The sequence below is a fragment of the Diaphorina citri genome, unplaced genomic scaffold, assembly GCF_000475195.1.
Source record: "Diaphorina citri unplaced genomic scaffold, Diaci psyllid genome assembly version 1.1 scaffold1386, whole genome shotgun sequence".
NCBI lineage: Eukaryota > Metazoa > Arthropoda > Insecta > Hemiptera > Psyllidae > Diaphorina > Diaphorina citri.
Genome location: NW_007378812.1, coordinates 36585 through 55013, shown reverse-complemented (window position 1 = coordinate 55013; position 18429 = coordinate 36585). Strand labels below are relative to the sequence as shown.

Sequence of the window (18429 nt, the reverse complement as noted above, 5' to 3'; positions counted from 1 at the left end):
AGTAGTGATTCTAGAAAGCACAGTGCAGGAGAAAGAAGATTCTCATTACCACCCCAGCCCTTATTGTTGAGAGTGGTGGTACCAATAACTAATCACTTCTCTCTCCCTGCCCCTGTCCCTTTTACCCTGGGGATCTGACAGTTCCTCTTTGAGCCATCAACATTTCCTTTTCAAGCCATTCAAATATTATCTTTTGACGGTTGAGAAATTTCTGTTTTTACTGAACTAAAATAAAAATGTGTTCAAAGTTCGAATTCGAATCCCGTTGTATTTTAAACTCCGAAAACTAAAGAAACTTGTGGAGTGTGAAATGAAGTAGTCAGATGGCAAGGGTACGAGGCTACGAGTGAAAACATTTCGAGATATTGAAGTTCTTGATATCTTGATAGTTATAGATGAAAGGTTATAATTATTCAAGGCCTTTTTTTAAACAACATTTCACTTTAGAAAAAGTCGTAGAAAAGCCTTCTAAGACCCTTCTACCATAAAAGCCTTTGATTGACATCCAGGCCTAGGTGGTTAGGGGGTAATATAAACATGTTAATTAATCATTTTCTATTTACTTTTAAGTGTATTATTTGAAAGAAAAATGAACCCAAAACAATGTTTACCTACATTGGAACAATGGAAATAAAAGAAAACGTTCTGCAATGGGTTAGTTTTAGTTAGTATCTATGTATTCAAGAGTTAATCATTTTGGCTTTTTACTTTAACTTTCAAGGTATACCACAATAGTTGTGCAAGTAAAATAAAATACCTACCTTCAGAATTCTTGAGTAGTTCGGGTAGATGTGTATTGATCTCAGGGGTTGAATGGAAGACAATGCCACAGGCATTAATCCCGCCTTTCTTTGAAGAACTTTACAACTTTTTTAATTTATTATTTTTTTAATATTAATTTTTTTCAACTTTTTTCTATTACAATAGAATTTAATTATTAAAACGTGATACACGCCAAGTCGGTCACTCGTCTAAACACACACCACACTTAACAGTGCTTAACTTGAGTGATCTGTCGATAACTAGTGCATTCAACCCCCTCTGACAGCTGATGCTGGCAGCCCTACTTTTTCCTTTCCTTATCTTATAATGAGGAAAGTAAGTATATATATATATTTATTATTTTTTTTTTATGTATTTATGTTCTTTTTCTTATGTATTTGTTAGTATATTATTGATGTGATATTCTATTACTGGGTTGTATGACCCATAAAATAAATTAATTAAAAAAATAAATAAGTATAAAAAATGAAAATGTTGGGATCTTTGACCATTAGGGTATTTTTCCTACGAAAAGTAATTTTCAGAGTACGAGTAAACATTCTTTTGGATTCTTCAGAAACAGTGTATAATGAAAATGAAGTCCGTCTTCTATACAATACTATCAGGACTGCTTGACCTAATCGACAGCATGAAATAAATACAAATATATGAATATTGATAAGCTAAGAGTTGAAATAATATAAAAAAAGTGTGGTTATTATTCAGAAGTCACTACAATGAAAAAGAAAGCTCATTTTTCTGTTAAACCTAACCCTATAATAACACTGGTCACTGCTCATTTGTGATAGCTCCTTTTGTAGCACTTTTCCATTGACGTGACTTCTGAACATGTACCAAAAGTGTTAACAACAAAAAGTATCCAATGATTTTTTCTTCGTCATTTGTTAAGTCTATTTTTTAAACTTCTAGGGTACAAAATAAAGAAAACAGAACCATAAAATCCCCATTTAATACGAATATAGAGAATGTTAACAAATAATCTGGATTACCAGAGTCTATCATGAATTTCATTCTAATAGAAATCTACGAAAATTAAGTAGAACAAAAAAGTATGATTTTTCTTCAATAAGGTACCTATTCAATTTAGATTTTTTAAATTTGAAAACAATACAATATAAAATAATATAGTAAAATAATAATGAAGCATAAGAATTCCATTTTTTTAAACCTTTCTTTTTTTTCAACAATTTTTTATAAAATGAAAATAGGCTTGAAAAATGAAGAAATGGTATTAGTAACACTTGCATATAGGTATTTAAAATTGGAATTAGTTTTCTCCAGGTTACAATAGTAAAATTATACAATATTACACGATTTCAATATTTTCAATGCATTATAATTTTTTACTACAAAGTTCAAGAGCTACGTTGAAGGGCAAATAAAGGACTAATATCCTTTTTCATACAAAATAACATAACGTTAGATTAAAAATACAACTATGTAAGTGCAAAGTACAATATAAAGGACTAATATCCTTTTTCATACAAAATAACATAACGTTAGATTAAAAATACAACTATGTAAGTGCAAAGTACAATATTTTTAAAGGACTAATATCCTTTTTCATACAAAATAACATAACGTTAGATTAAAAATACAACTATGTAAGTGCAAAGTACAATATTTTTTTTATTATTATTTTTCTGTGAACATAGAATAAAAATTAAAACAAAGCTCGATTAAAAATAAATTAAAAAAATAAAAACAATTTTACACGTCTTAACTCTTCTGTCCTCGGTCAAAATGAAAAACAATGATGTAAACATGTATAAATTATGTTAGAGAGACGGAAATAAATTACCTTCATAGCATACAAAATAAAACGTCCATCCTGGATGGACTGTTTATTTTGATGTTGTTTTAATCCGGCCCGAAGGACCAAAAGTTGAATATATTAATATTAGTTTCATCCGGCCCCAAAGGACCAAAAGTTAAATACAATAATATTAGTTTAAACTCAAACATTTCACCATTAAGGTAAAGATAGGACCATGTACAGAACTAAGAACAATTTTGTTTCAAAAGAAAAGTCGGCTTCCTAAATCTAAAACGGCTTGAACAAATACCTTTCTCCTCTCCTGTCTTCCTTCTCTCTTCGATTTCGGGACGATAAGACCACAGAAGTTACAGTTCCCTCTGTCAAACCTCTTAAAAAAAAATGAACTTTCATAGCATGAACAAATACATATTTTGTGAACACTAACGAAAACAAATATTAATTTTGTATTGTTCTTGATTAAAATGAATAATTAAAAACAATGAAACTTTTCATTACCCCCGAATGGTGAAGTCCCGAGTTCACAGTCAAAGCCTAGTTAGCTTAGTTAGTAGTGCATCTGCCTTGTAAGCGCTAGGCCGCGGGTTCGATTCCCGCCCGGGGCGGATTTTATCGTTCTTGATTAAAATGAATAATTAAAAACAATGAAACTTTTCATTACCCCCGAATGGTGAAGTCCCGAGTTCACAGTCAATTTTAGGTTTTTAGGTAAGGTAGCTCGAAATATCCATTCTTCTGAAGCTCGTTTCTCCTTTTTTGGCGTGATGGCGCCTGTACTAAACGGCCCTGTTCATAACCACGGCCTGAACAGGGCTGAGATGAGCTCGGACGACGTGAGATAACTGTTCCGGCGGCAATTTTTAAAATTCATTTTATATTTATTTTTGTTTGCTTTGTAATTTGCTTGTTTTTATTAGCTAATATAAATGAAAAGTATAATATAAACGTGCAAACTAAAGATAAAAAGTAAAAAATGAATTCAGATTGTACAAGTTGCGGAAAAAAAATCAAAAATTCGAATTTCCCGCCAACTTTACACGCAAAAAGTCCGACGATGTCCTACGATGGCCCTGTTCATAACCACGGCCTCAGTCTGTCTTGAGAGCGACAATTTTTGTCCACAAAATGAGGTGCTAATTTGTTACACCCAAATTTATGGGTACAGTACACATGGCCTTGCTGCTTGGCGTGTAAATAAATAAAACATTTATGAGTAAAAATTCTCGCTCTTAAGTCAGACTGAACACAATTTTACCCAATCAGATATTTGGAATCGATGCTTCAGTGCAACTTGAGAGCCAGTATTTTGTTTATAGAATGAGGTGCTAATGTGTTAATGTTAATGGTGTATCACTTGGCATCTGACCCACTCAAATTATTTCAATGATCTACATAATCCGAAGACTCAACTTAATTTATACAATGAAAATCAAAATGTTAAAATAAATAGAACATAGATTCACTGGCTAAAGACCTTTTTTTTCTGAAGTAAAATAAAATAGGTATATATGAATGAAGATTTCTTTTTGTACGGGGGAATTAAGTGCTGATTCAGGCTTGTCCCACACTGGAAGCGTAGAAATCCGAAGACTCAACTTAATTTATACAATGAAAATCAAAATGTTAAAATAAATAGAACATAGATTCACTGGCTAAAGACCTTTTTTTCTGAAGTAAGTTAAATAAAATAGGTATATATGAAGATTTCTTTTTGTACGGGGGAATTAAGTGCTGATTCAGGCTTGTCCCACACTGGAAGCGTAGACTCGCGCTCGCGACTTTTAGTAGCGCCTATTCGCCTGCAAAACAAAACCTACGAAAATGATAGAGACCCTCTATAGAGCAGGTGCGCACAAACTGCGGCCCGCCAGCTCCTTTCGTGCGGCCGAGCTCATTTCGATTTTTAAGAAAAAATCAAAAAACAAAAGACATTTTTAAAAATGTGAAGAAAATAAAAATGGGTTAAGAGGATTTTCATTATTATTTTGAAAGGTTGTAGATCAAATTCTTCAAAAGTTTCGCCTGCGGCGCTCTACTTTCTTATGCTGCTTTTAGCAGAGCTTCAATGTGGAGAAAAAAAAATGTGTAGAAGAAGATCTAAGAATTAAGTAGGTACCTCAAAAATTAATTCTTGACAAGCTTCAGGAACAACCTTTATGAAAAAATTGCCTGTGGCATAGTAGATTTTCAACTTTGATTCAGACTGCGTTTCTGAAAGGTGGAACAAAATTTTCAGAAAATTGCCTTCGGCGCTATAAAAAAAAAAAAAAAAAAAAAAAAAAATCGCAAATGTTTTAGAGGTTTGTGTAGTAGGTATTCAAATAATAAACAATTAACTGCATGATAAATAATAATAAGGGAGGAGGAAAAATGGGCTCAAATGATAATGGTCAGACTTTCTTGACTTGGCGGGGCGGAGCACTACCGCGCTCCTAAATACGATTTGAGATGGTTTTCTTAAATAAACTTTTATGGCCGTTTTCATTTCCTCGCAGCCTTTAATAAGTCTGTTGAGCGCTAGTACCCAGATTACTAAGAAGAAAAAAAAGTTGGAGGAAAAATGGGCTCAAATGATAATGGTCAGACTTTCTTGACTTGGCGGGGCGGAGCACTACCGCGCTCCTTAATACGATTTGAGATGGTTTTCTTGAATAAACTTTACGGCCGTTTTCATTTCCTCGCAGCCTTTAATAAGTCTGTTGAGCGCTAGTACCCAGATTACTAAGAAAAAAAAAGTCGTTGTGTGTGATAAACTGCTTGAAGCTTTTTCAATCTAGCAAGAAATGACAAACGAAAATCAAATAACATAAATACCTACTTGCCTAAATAAATACATATCAGGAAGCAGGGTTTTACGAAAAAAAAAACACTAATCTCAAGTCAATCAGGTAATGGGAGAGATATTACAGCCTGTTAACACTGCACGAATTTTTCTTCGTCCGAAAAATTTTCTTTGTTGGCAATTTGACCAGACTAATTCATTTGTATACGCCTCGAAGGCGCATCACAAAGAAAAGAAATCGTAACAAAGAAAAATTCGTGAAGTAAAAAAAAAAAAAATCGTTTTGTGCAGTGTGAACGGGCTGTTAGGACAGAACGAAAATGAGAGTTAAATGACTGACAGTATAAAGATAGTAGAGGATACGAGATGTTAAATAAGATAAGAACGAAAAGGTTACATACAGGTAGTGGAAAAAAAATAAAAATAAACAGAGTTTGAATAAATTACGTACAGAAATGAATGTGCTTAACTGTGAACATTTCAGCATAGGCAGCTTTTTACTTTCCTTATCCTATAATAAGAAAAGTAATGTAGGTTAATTGGCTGAAAATTTTCTCGGACGAGGAATCAAACCCAGGACCTTGGGAATGGATAAACGGAGGCCATATTTATGAACAAAACACTGGCTCTCAAGCTGCACTGAAGCATCAATTCCAAACATCTGATTGGTCAATACGAGTTTCAGTCTGACTTTAGAGCGAGAATTTTCGTTCATAAAATGGGGTGTTAAGGTAGAAACACACTACTAATACGTCACGTGAGCACACGTGACCTTAAGGTTAATTGGCTGAAAATTTTCTCGGACGAGGAATCAAACCCAGGACCTTGGGAATGGATAAACGGAGGCCATATTTATGAACAAAATACTGGCTCTCAAACTGCACTGAAGCATCAATTCCAAACATCTGATTGGTCAATACGAGTTTCAGTCTGACTTTAGAAAAAATTTATTTTAAAAGGGGCACGACTTCGATTGTCATTAGCCCCAGTCTGACTTTAGAGCGAGAATTTTCGTTCATAAAATGGGGTGTTAAGGTAGAAACACACTACTAATACGTCACGTGAGCTCACGTGACGTTGAGAATCTATCGCTCGGAACCATCTAAAGCTTGAACTGTGCACAAGTTACACCCACACAAATCAAATAAAAAATAATAACAACTAGACAGAAAAAAAAGAACAAACAAACAATAAGTAGGTAAGAGTGAGAATGTTGCTCTAAATACAATAATAAAAAATACTAGAGAATTAAATCCAATTCTTTTAAGTAATTATTTATTTCCTTTTTTTAGAAAAAAGAAAGAAGAAATTGACAATTATTTTTTAATAATTATTATAATATAATATAAACTGCGGCCCGCGGCCAACCTTTTAAGGTCCAATGTGGCCCGCGGTCACTTTGAGTTTGTGCACCCCTGCTATAGAGGGTCTGTATCATTACTTTTTTTTATAGGTTTGGTTTTACAGGTGACTACGCTCTACTAAAAGTCGCTCGTCTACGCTTTCAAAGTGAGACGGGCCTTAAAGACCTATTGTCTTTTCAAAAGTCCATTAATATAAACATGTTAATTAATCATTTTCTATTTACTTTTAAGTGTATTATTTGAAAGAAAAATGAACCCAAAACAATGTTTACCTACTTTTACTTTGGAACAATGGAAATAAAAGAAAACGTTCTGCAATGGGTTAGTTAGTATCTATGTATTCAAGGGTTAATCATTTTGGCTTTTTACTTTCTTTTAGCTTTCAAGGTATACCACAATAGTTGTGCAGGTAGAATAAAATACCTACCTTCAGAATTCTTAAGTAGTTCGGGCAGATGTGTATTGATCTCAGTGCGGCCCGCGGCCAACCTTTTAAGGTCCAATGTGGCCCGCGGTCACTTTGAGTTTGTGCACCCCTGCTATAGAGGGTCTGTATCATTTTCATATGTTTTGGTTTTACAGGTGACTAGGCGCTACTAAAAGTCGCTCGTCTACGCTTTCAAAGTGAAACGGGCCTTAAAGACCTATTGTCTTTTCAAAAGTCCAATTTTTTCCGGGTTTTACGCTTGAAATCTGTACCTATTATCTTTTCAAAAGTCCAATTTTTTCCGGGTTTTACGCTTGAAATCTGTACCTATTGTCTTTTTAAAAGTCCAATTTTTTTCCGGGTTTTACGCTTGAAATCTGTACCTTTTGTCTTTTCAAAAGTCCAATTTTTTCCGGGTTTTACGCTTGAAATCTGTACGTTTGTCGGGTCGAAATTTCGTAGCCAAATTGTCAAATTTTTTCCGGGTTTTACGCTTGAAATCTGTACCTATTGTCTTTTCAAAAGTCCAATTTTTTCCGGGTTTTACGCTTGAAATCTGTAGCTATTGTCTTTTCAAAAGTCCAATTTTTTCCGGGTTTTACGCTTGAAATCTGTACGTTTGTCGGGTCAAATTTCGTAGCCAAATTTTCGGCCGTGGTAGCGCTTGTACCATAGGAAATCCAAGATGGCGCGCCATCGGAATCCGTTCCGTTTCCCGAAAGGAAAACACAAATCCTCCACAATGCTTTCCCAGCATATTTCTCCGCATTACTCCCTCATAAAACGACAAAAAGAACTAGAGATAAAATGAAGGGCCAAAAGGAAGAACGGACTAACCCGCAAAATCGGATTTTTTTTTTGCTTTCTTTTAAGTGACAGGGTTCTCCTGGAGGAGCTCTTCCACCCAACCACTAAATTTTCTTTCACTGATTAATTTAAAAAAAAAAAAAACTTCCAAATGTTACGTCCCTAAGTTCCTCATCTTATCTGACAAAATAGAGTCTTCAAGTTATTTATTTTAATTTTATAATTAATTTCTAACTATGATATACATATGTATATTTATTCTTTAATTTTTGCTCTCTGTGATAAAAAATTATATCTATGTTTCACATGTTATCTAAAGGTGCGTCAACATGTTGAATATTAATTAAAACATTGTTAAAGGGCCTAATAGAAAAAAAACCCCTAGCTGAACTTATTGAAAGGTACATTAGGGATCTTATACTTACTCCATTACACTGATTGTTCCAGAGGCTATAACTTATTGTGAGTTTGACCAATGACTTTAATCGGAAATTTCGCCAATGGGAATTTTTTTAGCAACCCAAAATGGTTAACCCCCGGGGCCACGAAGTGAGTTTAAACTCCGTTTAAATTTTCATCTCGGTTTAAGCATTTCTAACAAGCTGGGCCGTCCCTCCGGGAATTTTTTGGCCTGCAGTTTATTCAATCGCGGTTAAAGAAATCAGTACCTAATTTGTTTAATATTCAGTTTATTATTATTGATTTGATTTTACTTTCATGTAATGATTTAAAATCAAGACTAGAGCCCGTGCTCCCTATATTCCCAATATAAGGTTTAAGTCACCCATCCATTTATTGGCCCTGCTCGGCGTAGCTCAACATAGGTGACGCTAAAACCGGTCTTAAAATAACGACTAAGTGTTATCTAAAACTTTCCCGCTTTGAGTTCATAGGTCGTCGCGACAAATTTCAAGATCAGAGCTCATTTGTATGAGAAAATGTGAAAAAAATCCCCCAAAACCATTTTGATTTTTTGGCTTTATGGTTCTCTGGACAAAATTTGCACCACCACTTTCGTGATCAAAAAAAAAAAAAAAAAAAAAAAAAGGTTCTAAGATTTTTTTTTTAACCCTTCGACGTTCTAGTTCTGATTGTAACATGAAAACTCTCAGACTTCTCTCACTGGAAACACACATTCAGCCCACACATCCCCGGATATCAGGGACGTGGGTGATAGAACGGGTTAAAATACACTAAAGGGGACATGGGATGGGGGGGAAGTTGAACATTTCAATATGAAAAAAACAATATTTGGATATCCTGGGAAGCACAAGGACGTAACTCCTGAAATCTACACATTGCCGCGTAAGAAATAAAATACACTAAAGGGGACATGGGATGGGGGGGAAGTTGAACATTTCAATATGAAAAAAACAATATTTGGATATCCTGGGAAGCACAAGGGCGTAACTCCTGAAATCTACACATTGCCGCGTAAGAAATACCACCCTTTTTTAAAGTTTAAACAAGTATTTGTAAACTATTTGCATATTTGTAAACTATAGGTACCTATGAAATAGGTATATAAGACGTTGTTTAGACTGCGGGGGGTTAACGGACTTTTCACAGTCTCATTCTTTCAGGATAAACAGGAAAGACTACAATTCCAACCAAAAACAATAAAGAAAGGTCAAATTCACTTCACGAAATAATCTTTGTAGAGTTCGTTTCTTAAGCGACAATCGAGAAGTTACGAGTTTAAACAAGTATTTGTAAACTATTTGCATATTTGTAAACTATAGGTACCTATGAAATAGGTATATAAGACGTTGTTTAGACTGCGAGGGGTAAACGGACTTATCACAGTCTCATTCTTTCAGGATAAACAGGAAAGACTACAATTCCAACCAAAAACCATAAAGAAAGGTCAAATTCACTTTACGAAATAATCTTTGTAGAGTTCGTTTCTTAAGCGACAATGGAGAAGTTACACCTCGTTGTTTCTCAGACATCCATTATATTCTCATCACATCTACAAGCCGGAAACATGTGGGAACCCTGCGTTCTCCTAAAGGAGCTCTTCTCTTATGTGACTTTTTTTTTAAATTATTCAACCGTCCAAAACGGAAAGGGATTCCGTTTTGGACGTCCACACTTGCTGCCTCGGACCACTCATGTATTTCAATCTCTATGGCGTATATTATTTCTAGTAGCGCGGTCAAACTTCCTTGACTTGGCGGGCGGAGCTCTACCGCGCTCCTTAATGGTTATCTGAAAGAGTGAAACTCGTTTCTGCTCATGTACATGCATTTTCGTCAAATAACTATAATAACGAGCTTTTGCAACTCTTTTGACGAAAACTGGTCAACTTAGGTCTTACGTTTCAATTATCGTCACGTAAGTTAGCAGTGTAAAAACTCTCATATTTATGTCGTTCTACTATGATCCCAGCAGCTTAAAGCAACGTTTCTGCGCATGTGTACGAGTTTTCGTCTTACGTTTCAATTATCGTCACGTAAGTTAACAGTGCAAAATTGTTCTGATATTATCTTATAGATACGTGGAGGGTGGCCACATTGCTTGTAGATTGACGGAGGAAATTTCGAGGAGAATAATGGTGGTGAGATTTCTTTCAAGTTCAACCCGGGGGATTTGTTTTAAACAAAATCTCGCGTTGATGTAGTAGGGGTTTTCATGATGAAAATGTCCAGCTAGATGAGATGATAAAATCTGAAAGGAAACAAAAAGATATACAAGGTGTTTATAAAATCAAAGATAACCCTATATTTTTTATAAAATCCAAAAACCTTACCTTCTTCTTCTTCTTAGCCTTTTCCTATTTAAACAGAGTCGGTGTTTCTTGTCATTTATTGTGTACCTCATATCCTGATAAAAATCCAACAAATATACCTTTTCTTCCTGGCCTTTTCCTAATGAAATAGTGTTAGAGTTGGCGTTTCTTGTCAGCCTCTTCCAGGCGGCCCTACAGTGTACCTCATGTCCTGATAAAATCCAACAATAAAAGCCAATGAAGTGTAGCCGCAAAAGATTTGATGGAGGGAACTGTAACAATGGAGATCATATCGTCCCGAAATCGGTCAACTTTTTTGTGGTTTTCAGCCTTACAGTTCATGATGAAAATGTCCAGCTAGATGAGATGATAAAATCTGAAAGGAAACAAAAAGATATACAGGGTGTTTATAAAATCAAAGATAACCCTATATTTTTTTATGAAATCCAAAAAATATACCTTCTTCTTTTTAGCCTTTTCCTATTTAAATAGAGTCGGCGTTTCTTGTCATTTATTGTGTACCTCATATCCTGATAAAATCCAACAAATATACCTTTTCTTCCTAGCCTTTTCGTAATTAAATAGTGTTAGAGTTGGCGTTTCTTGTCAGCCTCTTCCAGGCAGCTCTATTGTGTACCTCATGTCCTGATAATATCCAACAATAAAAGCCAATGAAGTGTAGCCGCAAAAGATTTGATAGGAGGAACTGTAACAACGGAGATCATATCGTCCCGAAATCGGTCAACTTTTTTGTGGTTTTCAGCCTTACTCCCTTTTCCACAAGTTTGGCCATGCCTCGGGATGAACTAGCGGGATTCCGGAGCGAAGCGACGGAATTCAGCTAGTTTTTTATAAAATCCAAAAGCCTTACCTTCTTCTACTTCTTAGCCTTTTCCTATTTAAATAGAGTCGGTGTTTCTTGTCATTTATTGTGTACCTCATATTCTGATAAAATCCAACAAATATAGCTTTTCTTCCTAGCCTTTTCGTAATTAACACCAGATTTATACTTACAGAACTTAACGGTTAGAGATATTTTAAAAGTTACTGAAGAAGAACACCCAAATAAGCATCATTCAATAGGATAAGGAAAATCGTGCGATGTTCACACCAGATTTTTACTTACAGAAATGGTTGGGTTTTCACTTACATATAAACTTAAGGGAACGGGACATAACTTAACACGGCGGATGCTAATATCACGATGAGTATTGTCAGGCAAATGAGGATCATGATTTTCTTCTGCAAATGAACAAAAGGTCACATGTTAGATAAAACAAACGTACACAAATTTGATACTAAAGATAAGATCACACAATTTAGCACAGTGCCAAATATTTGTCATGCCATCAAATAATCACGATGAGTATTGTCAGGCAAATGAGGATCATGATTTTCTTCTGCAAATGAACAAAATGTCACATGTTAGATAAAACAAACGTACACGAATTTGATACTAAAGTTAAGATCACACAATTTAGCACAGTGCCAAATATTTGTCATGCCATCAAATAATCTTTGGCAGACATCAGAATGATTCTTAGGCAAACATCAGAAATGCTTCTTTGGCAAACATCAGAAATGCTTCTTTGGCAAACATCAGAAATGCTTCTTTGGCAAACATCAGAAATGCTTCTTTGGCAAACATCAGATATGCTTCTTCTTTGAATGATGAGAATGATTCTTAGGCAAACATCAGAAATGCTTCTTTGGCAAACATCAGAAATGCTTCTTTGGCAACCATTAGAAATGCTTCTTGTCAGATATGCTTCTTAGGCAAACATCAGAAATGCTTCTTTGGCAAACATCAGAAATGCTTCTTTGGCAAACATCAGAAATGCTTCTTTAGCAAACATCAGAAATGCTTCTTTGGCAAACATCAGAAATGCTTCTTTGGCAAACATCAGAAATGCTTCTTTGGCAAACATCAGAAATGCTTCTTTGGCAAACATCAGAAATGCTTCTTTGGCAAACATCAGAAATGCTTCTTTGGCAAACATTAGAAATGCTTCTTTGGCAAACATCAGAAATGCTTCTTAGGCAAACATCAGAAATGCTTCTTTGGCAAACATCAGAAATGCTTCTTTGGCAAACATCAGAAATGCTTCTTAGGCAAACATCAGAAATGCTTCTTTGGCAAACATCAGAAATGCTTCTTTGGCAAACATTAGAAATGCTTCTTTGGCAAACAATAGAAATGCTTCTTTGGCAAACATTACATTGACTAAATTATGAAAGTTTAATGGTTGGTGTGAAATTTACAAACTTATTCATAGGCAACGAGATTTTACTAAATTCCTTTAGGGGAAATTTTTTTCAAGAGGTTTGATAGAGGTAGAGGGTCTTTTGCTTTTTTGTTTTTAAATATTTATTACTTAAAATTTCAAATTTCACTATAATGGCGGGAAGATTCCAACAAAGACAAAGTTTTAAGAACAGAATATTTTTAAGTTCAAACTTTGTGACAGCAAGGTATCCTATTTTCCTATGGTAGCAAAACATACTTATATGGTTTATACGTGAACTCGTCTTATAGGAATTGTTTATACGTGAACTCGTCTTATAGGAATTGTTTATACGTGAACATTCTTGATTTGATTTTACTTTCATGTAATGATTTAAAATCAAGACTAGAGCCCGTGCTCCCTTTATTCCCAATATAAGGTTTATCACATCCACATTTATTGGCCTTCCTCGGCGTAGCTTAACATAGGTAACGCTAAAACCGGTCTTAAATGATCGACTGAAGTGTCAAAAAGTTTTCCTGCTTTGAGTTCATAGGTCGTCGCGACAAATTTCAAGATCAGAGCTCATTTGTGTGAGAAAATGTGAAAAAAATCCCGCCAAAACCATTTTGGTTTTTTGGCTTTATGGTTCTCTGGACAAAATTTGCACCACCACTTTCGTGATCCTGGTAAAAAGACCTTTAATTTGATATATAGGTTGACCAGGTTTGGATAAGTCCTTCTATGGGGACAGACTGACGACACCGAAGCGAATATAATAGCCCGTCCACTATACCTTTTTTTATTACTATCGTAATAATAAAGGAAGGACGGACTAAAAATCAGCCACCAATCAGATTGTTTAATCCGAGAGTTAAACTTAAACCGAGTATAAACTCACTTTGTGGTCCCCGGCCTAAATAGACAAATTCTAGATTCTCCTAATATACAGGGTGAAATAAGCATCATTCAATAGGATAAGGAAAGTCGTGTGATGTTCACACCAGATTTTTTTTTATTACTATCGTAATAATAAAGGAAGGACGGGCTAAAAACTAACGGAAACGACATTTATGACAAGCATCTTTCATGCTGTCACTTTCAATTTCAATGATATCCATTCAAACATATCTCAAGTAGGTACTTACCATTACCTGTTGTCTTTTTTGTCTGTTTGTTATTAGTTCGTAAAAGTATTGAATTATTGCGGTATTGATCTATTGTTGATTGAGTGATAAAATTGATAATTGACTTGATTAGGTACACTAGAATTACAAATCACAATAGATGCATTCTACCTACGCATTTAGAAAGTTTGATATGTTGAGATTGATCTTATTACACATAAGAGATCTCTGTATCTAGATAGAAGCAGAAGTGCCTGTTTTAAATCCATTGTGATAATATTAAAGAAGTCATAGTAAGTTTGGATTCAAATTTAAATCGTGGTAGGCCGGTAGGTACCTATACCTACTTTGTCACTTGACTACCCCCCAGATTTTTTTTTATTACTATCGTAATAATAAAGGAAGGACGGGCTAAAAATCAACCAATCAGATTGTTTAATCCGAGAGTTAAAATTAAACCGAGTATAAACTGACTTTGTGGTCCCCGGCCTAAATAGACAAATTCTAGATTCTCCTAATACATAACTCCTAATCTTAAATCCTAGTTTTGAATTATACAAAAATTAAAAGTTGTATAACAAAAAGTGTGCATCCTCAATAAAATTCCCAAAAAAAGAAAAGACAAGATGGCCTCAATAGGAGCTTTCCTATAGTAGCCTAGTTCTAATAAAATAAATAAATCACTATAATAAATATTGATAAAAAAAATAAAATCATTAAATAGTAGTTCGTAAATAATAAATTAAATTTATTAACTATAATTTTAGTTTTAAAAAAAGGGGAGTTTCAATAAATTAAAATATTTTACACATGGATGCGTTCTATAAACTAAGTTTCATACATAAGTAGGTAATTTCAATAGATAAAATAACTATATTCTTTTATGTACAGAAATATGCATAAATAAAACGTATGTGCCAATATGGCGGAAACAAAAACGAAAATGGTTGGTAATGTTAAAAATCAGTTCTATTGAAGAACGGGATAACAACTTTTCTTCTTTTTGGGAGAATCATTTCCCTTAAGCGTGCCGGGAGGCGCGCGAACGTCAAGAGTTCGAAGCGCTGCCCGGCCTATATTATCACGAAACAGAGTTTCATGGTTTTTCGGCATTTTTCTGATAGCAGCAACACTGATACCTGCTAACTTTCACCTTTTTGAACCACGTATAAAATTTCTTGGTTTACTTATTATTTCCAAGTCTACCAAAAAAGCATTGTACCTACATAGTCACTTTCGAAGTTTTTTTTATTTTATTATTTTTTCAACAGGTTTAAATAAAGAGAAATAAAAATGGGAACCAAATTCAAAAAGGGGACCAAACCACTCAACACTTGTGCCCTGCTCCACCATTGTACGGACTAGCGAAAATCAGCCATCTTGTAAGCAAAAGAACCCTACATTATGTAAAATATTAGAACTTTTACGCTTGTAACCTTTACTTTTCCATAAAATGGTGGAACAGGATCTTGAATGAGAGGGGGGAAAAACAGTCAGTGTACTTTTATCACATATTTTATATGTTCTCCACCAGATACTTATCCAAGACATACTCCAAAGCGTTCTCCTATATTAAACCAGACCTAGTCATATTCCTAGGTGATATTATGGATGAGGGACATATATCTCATGATGAACATTTCTTCAAATACCTGGCCAGAGTGAGACAAATATTTCAGCTGGATAATCTAGCACCGCATCAGAGGGTAAGTAAACCTAACCATTTCGTAGAGTTAAAGCGCTTTAAAGGAAAAAAAAACCTTACCATTTACGTCACTGTATTGTTAAAGTTTTTAGTGGCTGTCTAGTTAGCTTGGAAGGTAGCGCGTCTGCCTTGTAAGAGCTGGGTTGCGGGTTCGATTCCCGCTCGAGACGGACTTTATCCTAAACAGATAAGGTTCGTTCTCGGAACGACTGGCTTTCCCCTGTCCTGTCCTTTTCTCTCTCTTTGATTTTGAGACGACAGGTAAAACCTGAGTGGTTACAGTCCCCTCTATCAAAGCTCTTGCCTGTCCTTTTCTCTCTCTTTGATTTTGAGACGACAGGTAAAACCTGAGTGGTTACAGTCCCCTCTATCAAAGCTCTTGAAAAAAAAAAGTCCTAACAAAGAGTGTCCCTTAAGGTAGAAACACACTACTATCACGTCACGTGAACTCATACTGTATGAACTAATAGATCAGTTGCGCTTACTTGGGTGATGTTTCAAAGTCCATAGAGCAGGAAAAATGAGGACCAACGGAATTTTTCTTTTTCTTCTACGACTTCTAGATACCGAGATAAATCGATTTAAAAAATACCGGTAAATCGTGAAGTTTGACGTCACGGCATACGCTCCCGTAGGCGATGACGTCATAATTCATGACTCCCGCTTCGTTTGTTTGTGCGCAAACGTTTCTGCGCATTTTGACGAGAAATCTGACGTCACAACTCTCTGAACTTTTTCATTAGAACGGCAATTAAAAATTGAATTTTCGACCTTTAAAAGTTACTTTTTGGGAGTTTTGACCTCAGATTTGGATTTTTCACAACTTTTTTCGTAGGAATCGACCTTTTATTAATAATATTTTCCCAATTGCAACTCCTCCATTGTGATGAATTTTATTTCTCCGCTCTCTTTCAGGTATTATTTCTACCGGGAGACAATGATGTAGGAGGAGAAGAAGATGAGGTGTCCCTTAATAAACTCAACAGATTCAATAATCACTTCAATGTAACCGGACTATCAGGCCTATCTGTATATGGAGGCATCCAGTTTGTAGTGGTAAGTGTGAGATAGTTATGTTGTTCCTGACTGGAATGAGTGGTGTGGCCAGATATGAGAAACAATAGGAAATTCAGTCTAAACTCGACTCTTCTCTCCTAAAACTTTCAGTAAGCACCTCGACCATTTTTTTTTTCTTTCATATACGCTAAACAACAAGGCCAAGTGTGAAAGACCAGGTTTAGCCAAAAAGCAAAGTGACGATTTTCAAACATATGTAGCCAGCCTAGTTAGATTGTCTTCTAAGCTCTAGCTCGCTAGTTCAATTCTCACCCGGGGCGAAATTTATCCTAAACAGATAAGGTTCATTCACGGATGTGTTGGCTTTCTCCTAACCTGGTCTCTTCCTCTGTTCGATTTCTGTAGTTAGTTTGAGATTCCGGGAGGTATAAATAAGATTTCTAAAATTATTTTCTTTTCTTCCAGGTAAATAAATTGGCCCGTACCTATCCTTCCATGGCAGGACAGCCGAACAATACGATGAGAATTGTGCTGTCCCATCAACCCGTGCTTACTCCCCAGAGTGAGTTTGGTTATGAAGTAAGTAATGTCTTGTGGCATAGGTATGGGAAAAAAACAACTGCGTAAAGTCTGACGTCACAAATATTTGAACTCTTTCATTAGAACGGAAAATAAAAATTGAATTTTCGACCTTTTTAGTTATTTTTTTCGGAGTTTTGACCTCAGATTGGATTTTTCCCAACTTTTTACATAGGAATCGACCATTTATTTATAATTTTTACCCATTTGCAACTGCTCCATTGCAGTATACAAATAAAATACGACTATAGATTCTATTATTTTATAATACGCGCACTTTGTGTGCATATTAGATATTTTGTGCATATTTTGGAGATAGTTATTCCCAGTCGACTTTCGATATCGGTGCCAAATATGAATTCCTCTTACTACAAGGTCCATCAGAGACTATAATGATTTTTCACAACTTTTCCGACTGTATCACAGCATTCATTACTAAGTGCCTCCTTTGCAATCAATATCCATATTTTAATAATCTTTTTACACTGGTAATACCGCCACAAGTCGGTACTCGATTGAAGTAGCTACCTAATTGCCCTCACGAGGCTGAGTGCACCCCGAACTTCAAGCAGAGCCGAAAAAACCTCGATCCCTCTGGGAATCGAACCCGGGACCTCCGGCGTGCAAGCCTAGTGTGATACTTACTCGGCCACGGAGCGGAGGTTACCTACTTGAAATAAAAACCATTTTCTTCCTCTGACGGATCCTGTATTTAATTATTGTTATTATTCCTTTCAATCCACCGTATTTTATTCGTACAGAGGGGGGGAGAGAGAGAGAGGGAGGGAGAGAGGGAGGGAGGGAGAGGGAGAGAGAGAGAGGGAGGGAGAGAGGGAGGGAGAGAGAGAGGAAAAATAAAAGGGGTACAGCAGAGGGGTAGAAAGAAAAGGGAAGTAAGAATCATGTAACTCAAGGTAGACAAGGCAATATACTGCCAAGAACATGGAAAGATATACCATCCCACACGGGGGTTAAATTAAAGCTTTAAAAAATCTTCTTCTTTTTTACCCCAGATAGGATGAAAATGAAACAAAAACGGGTAAAGGAGATCAGACAACGAGGGACATTTATCAATAATAGATTTTGGCACACTCAAAACGATTGC

The 18429-nt window shown here is 35.4% G+C and overlaps 1 protein-coding gene across 1 annotated transcript; it reads left to right on the top strand.

The window, feature by feature from the left end:
• Positions 1–15525: 15525 nt before the first annotated feature.
• On the top strand, positions 15526–18346 carry LOC113470088 (metallophosphoesterase 1-like). The gene is made up of 4 exons (XM_026828267.1): positions 15526–15729; positions 16644–16784; positions 17211–17324; positions 18338–18346. The coding sequence occupies exons 1-4, from the start codon at positions 15544–15546 to the stop codon at positions 18344–18346; spliced, it is 450 nt and encodes a 149-aa protein (XP_026684068.1). The 5' UTR covers positions 15526–15543.
• The last annotated feature ends 83 nt before the right edge of the window (positions 18347–18429 follow it).

Coding starts and splice junctions, on each gene's coding strand:
- LOC113470088 (XM_026828267.1), top strand. CDS start 15,544: ATGTTCTCCACCAGATACTTATCCAAGACATACTCCAAAGCGTTCTCC. Junction 15,730..16,643: donor ATCTAGCACCGCATCAGAGG/GTAAGTAAACCT, acceptor GCTCTCTTTCAG/GTATTATTTCTACCGGGAGA. Junction 16,785..17,210: donor GAGGCATCCAGTTTGTAGTG/GTAAGTGTGAGA, acceptor CTTTTCTTCCAG/GTAAATAAATTGGCCCGTAC.